The 12,200-nt window shown below is 41.3% G+C and overlaps 2 protein-coding genes across 3 annotated transcripts; both read right to left on the bottom strand.

Moving 5' to 3' along the window:
* Positions 1-1,773: 1,773 nt before the first annotated feature.
* Positions 1,774-8,147, bottom strand: LOC110984997 (uncharacterized). Of its 2 annotated transcripts, XM_087139398.1 has the most exons (10): positions 7,711-8,147; positions 6,762-6,905; positions 6,574-6,628; positions 6,209-6,434; positions 5,449-6,016; positions 5,017-5,203; positions 4,459-4,710; positions 4,175-4,346; positions 3,832-3,980; positions 1,774-3,457 (listed from the first exon to the last, which is right to left on the bottom strand). In XM_087139398.1, the coding sequence occupies exons 1-10, from the start codon at positions 8,056-8,058 to the stop codon at positions 3,297-3,299; spliced, it is 2,262 nt and encodes a 753-aa protein (XP_086995524.1). In that variant the 5' UTR covers positions 8,059-8,147; the 3' UTR covers positions 1,774-3,296. The 2 variants fall into 2 exon arrangements, with proteins under 2 accessions (XP_086995524.1, XP_086995525.1); XM_087139399.1 differs by lacking the exon at positions 3,832-3,980.
* An 11-nt stretch (positions 8,148-8,158) lies between these two features.
* LOC147798550 (uncharacterized) lies at positions 8,159-10,200 on the bottom strand. Its single transcript, XM_087139400.1, has 2 exons — positions 10,125-10,200; positions 8,159-9,450 (listed from the first exon to the last, which is right to left on the bottom strand). Exon 2 carries the CDS (start codon positions 9,090-9,092, stop codon positions 8,334-8,336), a length of 759 nt encoding a protein of 252 aa, XP_086995526.1. The 5' UTR covers positions 9,093-9,450; positions 10,125-10,200; the 3' UTR covers positions 8,159-8,333.
* Positions 10,201-12,200: the final 2,000 nt, after the last annotated feature.

Below are 12,200 nucleotides of genomic sequence, written 5' to 3' on the forward strand. Positions count from 1 at the left end.
CTCTCGGCACCTGGGACAACCCCGCCGTCTTGAGGGCTGTCCTCGTCCGGTCTGGGATTTTCTCTGGGGTGACATCTGTAGTGATTCCTGTAGTGCGGTCTTCTGACTCTTCAGTGATGACAGTTCGGCGATCCCAGCCTTTAGCTCGGCTATCTCGGTCATGAGGAGCCCCTGCTTTGGTGGTGGTGTCTGCTTTGGACTTTCTTGCACTTCACTGATGGCTACTGGTCTGGTGTGGTCCAACTTCTTTCGCCGTTCCGCCTCAATACTTGCAAACCTGTTCGTCTTTTCAAACAGGACTTTATCAGTGGTCTCGGAATCATCCAGGTAAGGGCGGAGCTCGTTTCTGATGGACTCACTACGCAGGCCAGTTAACAGGGTGTGCCGGAACATCTCACGAACTAATTGTGGTTCGTAGCGCAGTTTGGACTCCACCTCTTGGCTGGCAAAGATCACCTTCTGTCGGATTTTAAAGGGTCTATGCCGGAATTAAATTTTACAATCTCTTAAATGATTTTTTTTGGCTTCTTTAAACCTTCTTTGTACAAATAAACTGTTTTTATTTAGTTGTGAGTGATCTACAGTATGTAAAATTAGAATTTAAAAAAGCTGGAATTAAAATTGCTTATTTAATAGAGCGCGCGGTGGCGCTGTTCGTGACGTTGACTCCGGAGATCAAGAGTTCAGTAAGATGGTCTGGTACCCAGAGTGCGTCGTGGGTACCAGGCTAATAAGGCAGCTGGACACCGCGTACGTGTACTTCCGTGCGTGCGCGCGTGTGACATGCACATGTAGCTACAGTACAGTACAGGGCGTACCGTGCATTATTGTGCTCGTCATAAAGTGGACATGGCGAATTTCTCGTCGTCATATTCAACCGCCGGAGACGGAGAACTTTCCGCGACAAATTCTTCAGATGAAAGTGGTGAGATTTCTGGTGAAAGTGACTATGAAAGACAGGAGTTAGGGGTTCGGCCGTACATGTATGAGCCTGAGAGAGGCGACGACGGCGGCGGTTCTGTATCCGATTCGGATACGGATGACGAGGAGCATGTTGCCAGACTTGGTAACAACAATTGGTGGGTCTATTGCGATACAAACATGACAAATACATGTAAATCACACCGATAGTTTTCTTGTCGTTTTAAATTGGATAATGTTATGGCATGATTTTAATAATGTAAACTTTATTAGAGGTGACTCTTGTAAGTATATTTACGACCATGACGAACATGTTATCCTCCCTTGCATTATGTGCATGGACAATATTGACGTTAGGAAATCTGTGCATTTGCTTCGAGGGGGGAAAAACTCAACCATGCTAACAATAGTAGCATGGCTGAACACAACAGTACAGGGTGATTTATAGATTTATTTATCAGGGCCTACACTGGAGACCAGTTTCGTTGCTTGCAGACTTCAGTTCTTCTACAGAGTCCTTGGCATAAGATGACAAGGTAAAACAAGGTTTGTCTTTATTCAGCTAAATTTAATGACCAAAATGCTCCTTATTTACAGGTGCGAATGTGAGCAGTGTACTCCGATGCCCAGCGTGCGAGAGAGCAAATGCTGTAAAGAGATCGATGCTGTTTTGAGGATGACGGAGCCTTTTGTTCTAGACCTTGACTGTATTACGGAGCATCCGGGATTTAGGACTGTTTGTTTAGATCGATGGGTATTGGATACAGCCTATTATCAATACAGGCAACAGTATGGTGGACAGGCTTACCAAGGATCAGAAAACCAGTAAGTTACACCATAAACACATTTGCGATCTTTTGAGGTCAATTAATTTATCATCGTCATTGATACAGGCAGGCACTCATTCATGAATATTTAGCAAGTGCCTGTGCAAAGAGGAGAGAAATAAAAACACCATAAATTATAACATATGAAAAATCTCAGAAAGCCAACCACTGTACATGTACATGTGTCATCCCAATTTGGATTTTGTTAGGGTTACAAAGTTACGTCACAATATTTCAACTACATGTACATGCAGTTACGCCATCACAAGTGCAATGTTTTTGCAAATATTAAATGTGCTGCTGTGGAACCTATCGTTTTTTGCTCAAAATCCTTTCAATATAATGTTGTCACTTTTTTTCAGAAAATATAGGCATACTGCATACAGACAACTTGCTAGATGGTGCTGGGGCTATCTTGGGAGGGAAGTACGAGTTGTTCTTCCTGCATGTGGTGTCAACAAGATAAGATCTATGTTCCCCACAAATGATGAAGAGTACACAGGATTTGTTGATGCATAAATGGGCAAAGCATTACAGCTGTTCCTGTTTTTGGTAATTCCTAATTTGAGAAAAGATATTTTAATAGCATAGGTACGAGTGGAATGCTCACTCCCCACAGCAAAGCTATGCAACTTTTTTTAAAATCTCTTCTTGATAGTAGACTTATTTCTGTGTATTTATTAAAACCACGGTAAACTAGAAATACATGTCATTTCATTTTAATATTAGTCTTATCATTTACCAATTGCAGAGACAAGAAGTTGGGTCCCTCTACATATACACACATAATAGGCTTACTAAATCTGAAAACCAGTCATGTTGTCTACCATACTAGAATTGTATTGCAAGATTTGTTAATTAAATCAATACCCTTTGCCACATTCCTGACAGTAAGGGTTGTGACTAATGAAAGTCAGTCATTTATCTGGCCTGGCTATGAATGCCTTAGTCACAGTCAATATATTTTGGGGGTCATGGATCTTTAACATTTGTGACGGAGGACATTTTAAAAAGGGTGAGGGTAAGGATTTGGTATCTATTCACCTTGCTTATACATGTACTTCGTGTACTGAGGGCTTGAAATGCATTTCTTGCTACTTGTTAAAAGAAGTCAGTCTTCTTTTTCTGTAAAATTGCAACTAAATAAATAGCAATCGAAAGAAAGAACTGATCAGCTCAAGCATCGAGTTACCTGTGAAACATGTCCACTCTAGTTCACTTTGAAGCACACACAGATAAGATCTTGTGTGGGTTTTCATATTATACATCAATTAGTTCATAAATCAAGAAGTCCTAAATCTAAATCAGTGAGATCGATGCCAAAAACATAATCAATAAGAAAAAACTCTTCCTTTGAAAATTTCTTCTGAGCCAGAAGACCAATTGGTCTCTAATTTGCAAGTATTTCTTATTTGAGGACTGAAATTATGAACACTTGTTTTCGGCAAATACATGTATCATTCATGAGCTGAGGCTTTAAATGAATCAACATTTAAGATCCTATCTCTGATCATTCCTTGTAGTTCTACACCAAGCAGGGATTTACTCTCAAGGTTTATTAAATCTGCTCCTGTGCCTTGCAATCAGAACATCTTTCTCTGGAAACGTGTATTTCTCTGCCATAGTCGGGGGTTTAGACTGAGCAGCAGTGTTGGGCACAACAAAACAGCATCGCCGGATCGCCTCTATAAACAGAGTCCTGACATACCCTGAGGAGAACAAACAATACAGTGATTTTGAATATACATGTACATGTAGAAAATTGTTTATTACAACAGCTCTTCCGAATTTTCAATGTAATTTCATGGGCTTTTTATGCCCTTACTAAGGCATACTTTACGGGGGGAAAAATAAAAAGCTGTATTTCCTGAAAAATGTAAAACAGTCGTGAGCACAAACTGTTGGAAGATAAGTTTTTAAATCTACAGTCTAACTCATCTGAATTCTTTTTCGAAAGCAAGGAACATGTTGTCGAAAGCATACATGCACTTCTGTAAAAAAGTAGATTTTAGGTGAAAATTTACAATCTACAAAGCATGGGTTTTGTGAAAAACTTGACAAATTAAAATATCAAGACCCCTACCAAAAGAAGCTGCTTCTTTGATTGGTTTCACTGTAGCTTCCCCCGGCTTAAACTTTGGCTTGCTGAGGTGAAACATCTGAGTGCCCTTGGATGTGACAGCCTGGTTTCTGTCGCTATTCTCATTGTAATGAAGGCCAGCAATGTGAAGCCTAACAAATACAACAATTGTAGGATTTTCAACAAAAGTAAAAATTTATACAAGTAAATATGGACTGGCAGTATTAATGGTAATTAAAGGGATGGCAAAAGATTTGTTAAGTTGGATAAAGTTCCATGAGAAGCAGAATGCACAAAAACATTTGCACTAAGTAAATAATTGAAGTAACACCTTAATTCTACTGACCTGCAAGTCATACCATCATACGAGTAGGCCTTCATCTTGGGAGCAAATTGGTTTATCAGGCTGTGGAAGCTCTCCAGGGAGGACGTCTGCGCTGTGGAAGACATTTTCCGAATGTCTTTCAGCAATGAGGTACTCTCCAGAATTTGGTACAGCTGGGTAGTTTCCTCGGTCCCTACAAAGCCATAAACCTCATTTGTTAAGATCATTTTGTTTCAATTAGTCTTCATGACTCCTACATTAAAGAACCATAAGGGAAAGCCTGAAAGTAAATTCTTTTTTAATACCTGGCTTCAACCATTTCTTCTTTCGCCTCCCAAGTCGGCCGTGGTCACACTTAGGATATAGAGCAGAGTGCCCTCGGTGTACTCCAACCATGTGGTTACATAAAGAGGCCCACTTGGCCTCCCGGAGATCCTCCTCTGCATCAGTGGTGGAAGAGGCACACCAATAAACATGATTGTTTATGGACCTCTTCCATTCGGCCACACCCTCAAACCCTTTCTTCTTGGCTAATTTATCGACCTTCTTCTTGATCCCTGAATTAAAATAAAGAAATAAATGATACAAAATAAGATTAAACATGTCAGGGCCCACGCTTGTTGGCCAAGTGACAGACATCACTTTTTTTGCAAAAAGGAAAATTGTTGTAACAGAAAATTGTATCTGAAACTATGCAAAGATACTTTGGGCCTTTCAAACAATTTCTTGCCATAATTATTTTGTATGTATTTCTCAGGAAATCAGTTGAAATCCTGTAGTCTCGACAAATGGTTTCGAAGGTCATAAAAACGAATATTGATGGTGGGATATAACTTTAAATCTATAGCTGCAACTACCGGTACCTTTTGCTATATGCCAGACGTCATACATGTGCAGAATTGTTGGCTCATGTTCCCGCACATATTTGGCCAAAGAGCGATGACGGTCAGTGATGAGCTTGGTGACAGTGAGGTTAGCTTCATGTATGGTTGCCATTGTCCTTTTGAAGCCCTCAAGCTCCATGTGGTAGCTACTCTTGACTTCATTGCACTAATAAATGAATACGTAACAAATACATGTACCGAATATTAGTAACAAACATTCAATCTGAGGCAATCAATCAAGGCGCAGCCACAGCAGCAAATTGAAATAAGCAACTATTAAATTGACTATTTATACAGAATAAAGTTAATGAAATGACTGCATCCTTTTGCTTGTACAAATTGTCAAGAACCATTTGCTGAAAACCACCGTATGTACATAAAGTCTAAATGTCTTTAGGAACAAAGACTCACCTGTACAAGCTGTATATCAACAATCTTGTTGGCGTTGAGTTCTATGGCAGTGTAGCTCCCATATTTTGCGGAGTGGCCCGGACTATCTGCTCGTCCATCCCCGCCGATGACAAGTTCTTGATTATCCGCTTTCAAACGAAGCTTTACTTCAGTGATGTGTTGCGCCCACACCGCTTCAACTGATGGCAAGAGGTGTATCTTCTGGTGGGAAAAAAAAGTGCGCAGAGAAATACAAGCTACCCCCATACTGGTTAGCATGCGGAGAGCCTGTGATGGGCTGGCACCAGCAAACAGGACAGCTGCAGATAGAAGAAGATTTCCTGCAGGTGTTGCACCTAGCCAAGGCTGGGAACTCCATGTTGTCTCCTTGGATTTGCAGGCCCCACATCGCTGAAACACTGAAAGGAAAGTCCCCACAGTTCGTTTGGTCAGACTGACCTTCCTCGAGCCGCACTTAAAACACTTCTTAAAAAGTTTCAAGAGCTCCCCCTCAAACACGATGTATTTTGGATGATCTTGAGGAGGAACATCTGATGACGTTGGAACTGTCCGTGGACTTCTCCCCCTTCTGTTTACAAAAAAAATCAATGGCATTTGGGTCAACCATAGTGATACTAAAGTGAGTGTGGGGATGAAAAGTACTTTCTACTCTGCGGTGAGAGAAGGTTAATTTTAAATTTAAAAAACATTTCATTTTGTTTCTGTTGTAACCTTATAAATTAAATTCTCATTTCATATACTGCACCTATCATGTACTTACTTTTTGAATGACCGGGTGCGACAAGGTTCTGAAGATGATGATGAAGATGATGATGAGGATGGTTCATAGTCGGAATCATCATGCTGTTGTTCCTCTTCTAAATCTTCATCTTCTAATTCTTCAACTTCATTGTCTTGTGCCTCCTCGACCTCTGCATCATCAAGCAGCTTGCAGAGTATCCCAGCTTCATCGACTTCGGGAACAGCTTGTATTCCGGCATCAGTATCTGTCAGAAAAAATGAATAAATTCGTTGTTTATCATGAACTATGACTAGAACAAGAACACAGAATAACAAGAAAAAAATGCCCTTTGTAAATTAAGATGACAACAAAAATATACATTTCCAATGCAGTTTGATACTTACGCATATCACAACCAAGAATTTTCACTGGATCAGTCTGACAAGCAGCATCCACCGTCTGCACATGTAAAAAAAAATTGAAACTTATTAAAAAAACATTTCCAAAGAAAATACTGAAAGAACAATACCCATTTGTTCCTCTTGAATGTTCAACAATAGTTGAAAGGAGCACATGATTGTGATGGACTTACCGACACAACTGGAATCATGCTACTAGAACTGGCAAAAGACTCTGGGTCTGGCACACTCTCTCTGCACAAGGTTCTATCTTCAACCTGTCCAACTTGGTCACTCTCTGTTCTGGCTTGCTTCCGTGGAAGCACATCCTCCATAACCTGATAGCAGTTTCCAGTGAAGAACAAATTAAATAAAATCCTTTTTATAGCTCCATGCTAAAATTAGTCCTTGTTAAAATGAATAGGACTTCGGAGGAATAGTTCAGTAAAACGAGTGTCATTTTCAAACTACCACAGTTGTGCTTATAACAGTGAAAAATTTTTTGAAAAGCAAAAGAAACAAAAAGGGACAGAAACCGTATAGTTAATGATATTGTTGCTTCTCAGCTTCACGGCACGATCAGCAAGGTTTACGCTGATTGAAAAAGAACTGCACTTTGTATATCAGTGAGTGACCAGATTTGTGTCAACAGAAAGTGTTGAGTGTCGACCGATTTCAACCCTGCCCCATCATTAGCCTATCAAAATGTACAAATATTGAAGTGGGTTTCTATTTCTGCACAGTATTTCTAGCTTTAAGATCAACAGAATAAACAACCAAAATCGAATTCTGGGCAGTCGCCAGCATGGACAGTGCGTGGAGTGTGCAGTGCGAATAGTTGTCATTTGTGAAGTACGTGTTTTCATGGCGATCTGTGCATGTACATGTACATGTACAAGTATCCGTGTACACGCATGTGCGTGTAAGCCCACGACGTGGTGGGATATGTACCATACATGTACACTTACGCACCCACCCGGTAGCAACGTGACCGGTACACACGTACACGCGCGCACACTGTACATGAAGTGTACCCTGCCTAACGAAACGTGTGCAAAATGATCCCCTGCAAAACGCATGTACCATGCGATGATGAAACTAACGTACGTGCATGCATGACAAGTGAGAAACGATAAAACTTACTCGGAGTCGCTCGCGTTTTGCAAAAGCACCCTTCCTCTTCTCTTCCAGTACCGGCTCGCTTTTCTTGCTTGTTAGAAATATTGTGGGCACAGCATCGGGACGAAGCATTGCCTTGAACTTAATCCCAAACTGATGTTGTTGATCGTTGGGGTTTCGATCAAAGCAAGAAGGCTCGAAGTGCGCGGAGCAGATCACCGAGTGCTCGGTTGGTCCTGACCACTTGGCTCGGGTCAGCTTCACTTTGGCCGTCCAAATTCGTCGAAATTTCGGGTCAGATGGAAACCGATGCAGACTAAAACCATCTTTGGTAGTGTTGCTGCAGCCAGCAACAATACAGGTCGGTGGCATTCCGAAAAACTACGTTATTTTCGTGAAGGAGTGCGGCGAAAATCTCAAGAAACTTTACAAGAAGTGCGTGTGACGCTGCCGATCAAGCTGCCACGTACAACCGGGAAAGTATGCCGATCTCCGGAGTTTACGTCACACATTCTTATGTTAATGAGGAGATAGGCGGGGCGTGTTGGTCACCCCTCAAACATGTTTTTATTTTTTTATTGATACCAAGGCAGTGCAGGCAAAGGTAAAATGGGCAAAAATTAGTTCAGGTAGAAACACTTTATCAATTACAATAATAAAAAATACATTATCATAGACCCTTTAAATGCCCGCAGTAGGAATGCCTGTGGTGTTTCTTTTGCCTCTTGCGTGAGCTGAGATAGTTGCTTAAACAATTCTGTGGCATCCCGTTCCTGATAGTGTGAACGGATGATCTGTCGCAGGTCTGGGAGGGGAATCTTGCTCCTTCCCTCCAGGTAACTGCGGAGCTCAGACCCTGGGACAATGGCCCGGATGACGGCGTGTACGATGTCCCTGTCTGAGTAGCCTTTCTCTCTTCCTGTCTCGATTTGGTTTTCCAGGCTCGCAAAGGTAAGGCGGTCTTTTTGGCCAGGCTCACCAATCTGACCGGAAATCTTGAACTCCCTCCAGATCAAATTCATAACGTCGGCATTCGCAACAGGCTTTTGGGGCAGGGAAGGCAGCTTTTCCTCCGGTGTGGTGGTTTCTACCTCGGTGGGCTCCTTTCTTGATTGCTTAGATGACGAGGCAGTAGGGGCTGCTGTAGACGGCTCCGATGGTGCAATCTCATCAACAAACTTCTGCAGCATCTCTACAATTTCCTGACCACCATCGTCACGGTCCTGGATGTCATCACTGTTCAGGTAGCTGATTACCTTTCGGGCCAACCGAAGGCGACCGTTTGTCTGCGCTGCCGCATCTCCCACCTCCATCTCTAGTCGCTGACACACCAGAAGGAGCTGTTCAACGGAGAGGTTACCAAGCTGAGTGGTCAGCTGTCCAATGGTTTCCAGCAGGGTTTCCATCTTGGAAGGCCGAATACCAATGACAGATTGACGACGTCACTAGAACTGCAGTGTCACACTCGTGGACGCAAGGCAATCCCAATGTGGCGATCCCTCTGCTCCCTCCAACACTGCACATACAGTCGACTCGTTTCCGTCAGCTATTGGCGTCCCTCTTGGTTAGCGCCCCGTCACCATGCTGTAGCCGACACAGTAGTCAGGATTCCTTTTTTTCTGGATAGACGCATATCGTCCAGTCCAACTGAGAGAGCAAACCGGACACGTCTATCCCTCTCGTGCCTCCAAATGTTGCACCCGTGCGGCTGTCCGACTAACAACCAACACAGGGCACATTAAAATGTGTTCATGTTCGATGACCCTGAAAGAAGAATGAGGGCTTCAGTCAGCATAAGATACAGGGAAACACTCTAATACTAGATTTATTCGGCACACACATGTGGACTTGGTCATCGCTGAAAGAACAATGAACCAAAGCCACTTCCTGTACCCCTGCTGCACCCCTGTGATGTGGCACTTAATTAACTATGTGGGCTGATCCATGTAGCTAATGGGTAAATCTAGCGGTGCATCAAGCAATATACACTATGTACAGGGACATTCCAAAGAGAAAACATAAGGTTAAACAAAAGAAAATAGGGGGGGGGAATTTCCATCTTCCCAACACTCTGAAATAACTGAATGCCCTCTGTTATTGTGGAAGGCATGGCTTTGTCGTGAGCTGTCATAAGACCTTGCAGGACATCTTTCATATCGGTTGAAGAACAACCCCTAGTTGCAGGTGGTGTGGTCAACTCATCTTTCACTGCAAGAATATCTACAAGTGGCACTGGAATGCGATAATCACATGTATCTGTGCATGAAAAAAGTTGAAATGTTGGACAATCTTCTGTTTTCAGTCAGTAGAACCACTATGCAGTATTGCATTTATGCACTGCACAGTAGAAGCATTACTTTAAAAGGATGTCGAGGTGCTCAATGCACTAAATTAATGGAAATGTGCTGCATTCTGCAAAAAATTGGACAAAGTCATACCGTACAGTGTTGGTAAGAAATACATTAGGTCAGGTTTTCTGGGTAAAGCGACAACATTCGGGGATGCCCTTGTACATTATCCATCTCAGTCTGAATCATTTGGTTGAAACAAAACCTGAAACATTCACTGCAGTATAAAAAAATCAGTGACGAAAAAGCAACTGTTAGTTTGTTATGACGACATAGGCAATTCGATTTATGGAAAGCATTGTAACAGTGGTGAGCAAGTTTGATGTTGAATATCGGAAAGTACGCATCACTAAAAACCACAAGCGAAATAATTAACACCCTAGATATTCTTTCATTTATTACACATGACATATTTTTGTCAGACAACTGAGAATCAATAGCAATACTGCCTGGCTACTAAAAAAATTTGACGTTCATTTTCTCAATTGCATTTATTAACTTTTAGGGATAGGAAAATTTAGATGAAAATCTTACACTTGCAGCTGTGAGGTGCAATCTAAGATGCCATCAGAAGCCAACGCATGGAAGATGTCAACCCAAAAGTTTTCCATCATGGCCATCAATGTCCTCCAAAAGCATTCGATACGCTGTCAACAAAAACAATAGACTAATGTATGTAATCGTGATTATGATTCTCTTACCTGCCCTGGGTTTACCTTTACGCAGTATTTAATAGTTCTCCTCTCAGTTGTTCAAACACTTTGCGTATCATAAAATATCAAATGTGTCAGTGAGATTTTAACATCATAAACGATACAGGAAATGTTAAGTATTTGGCCTACCTGGTTATGTGGGGACGTACTCTTGATAACGCAGTGGTCGTTCCCATTGTACTCTGAATGGAATGCTTCTTGGATGTCCTTAATCAAGACATTCTCGATACCCCTGTCCATCTGAACACACTGTGGAACACCCTCCAACAAGTACGTACATTGTTCTTTTCAACACTGTTCTTTGTAATTGATAATTTTAAAGGAGGCAAAGGATATGCAATAGTGTATAGTGTCACACTAAAACATTGCATAAAATGTTAATTAAATTATGTTTGGAGGTGGTTCCATTACATCAAAGATGAAATACTCACCTTCTATTTCTTGTAGAAAGTCAAGGAAGTATGAAGCCATGACTTGCGGGTCATTGTTTGTGTGTGCTACCCTGAGCCATAATATTCTCCTTGAAAAACTGCCGGAATCTAAATTGGAATTATGATTAGAGTGGTTTAACATGTAATAATCAGGAGGGTTTTTGGAAAACAGTCCATAATTTTTGGAACGTACATTGCATTGACAATACGCTTCAAATCAATGATCTACCTTATTGCATTACATTGAATGAAATGGTTGAGGCAGTTTAACAATAAACAATTTATACAATATATATGAAATAACACTTGATATGGTCATGTATTTTAACATAGAGAATGTTGAATGTGGACAATTTTGCGAAGATGGGTTGATTTTGTATTTTTTCTATTTCAAAACGAAACACAGATAATTGATTGCCATTTTTCTAGTGAGCATCAAGTCTCATCTCCTGGGGAAAAATGAACATCGAATTTAACAGCCCTACTGACTACTGGCAATGTTCTTACTCATCTATGGCTCCATGCAAAGCAAATCCATAAACCTTTAGCTTGTCATGCTGATCGACGTCGATTGCATAATTTGGGCCTTCATTGACATAGGATCGTCTCCTCAGTCTATGTCTTCCACGTAGTTCTACCCCTTCCGGGTCTAGCATGCCCTTCAAGGACGACGCTCCTACAAAAAAAAATTTCACACAATGTACGATGTCTAAAAACAAGAGTAAAAGACATTCAAATAAAAACTAGAGGAGAAACGTATTGAGTCAGCAATTGATAATGTTTTATTCTTGTCGGTCTAGCGTGACAACATTCTTCTTGCCATGGCCCGGCATCCCAGATTTTGGCCACTTCCTTGTAATTCAGCCTACGAAGAATAAGTCATTAAATGAATAAGAAAGCAATTATCTGGTTGCCCTATTTGTATTTCCAAATGCATCGGGAACTGAAACGTTTGTAGGATTAAATTAATTTACAGTTGATAACCAGCACAACTGTGTGCGTAACATCGTCTAGCATATGAA

This window comes from Acanthaster planci, linkage group LG07 (assembly GCF_054643075.1).
Source record: "Acanthaster planci isolate LZ-2023a linkage group LG07, COTS_SCS, whole genome shotgun sequence".
In the NCBI taxonomy this organism is placed as follows: domain Eukaryota; kingdom Metazoa; phylum Echinodermata; class Asteroidea; order Valvatida; family Acanthasteridae; genus Acanthaster; species Acanthaster planci.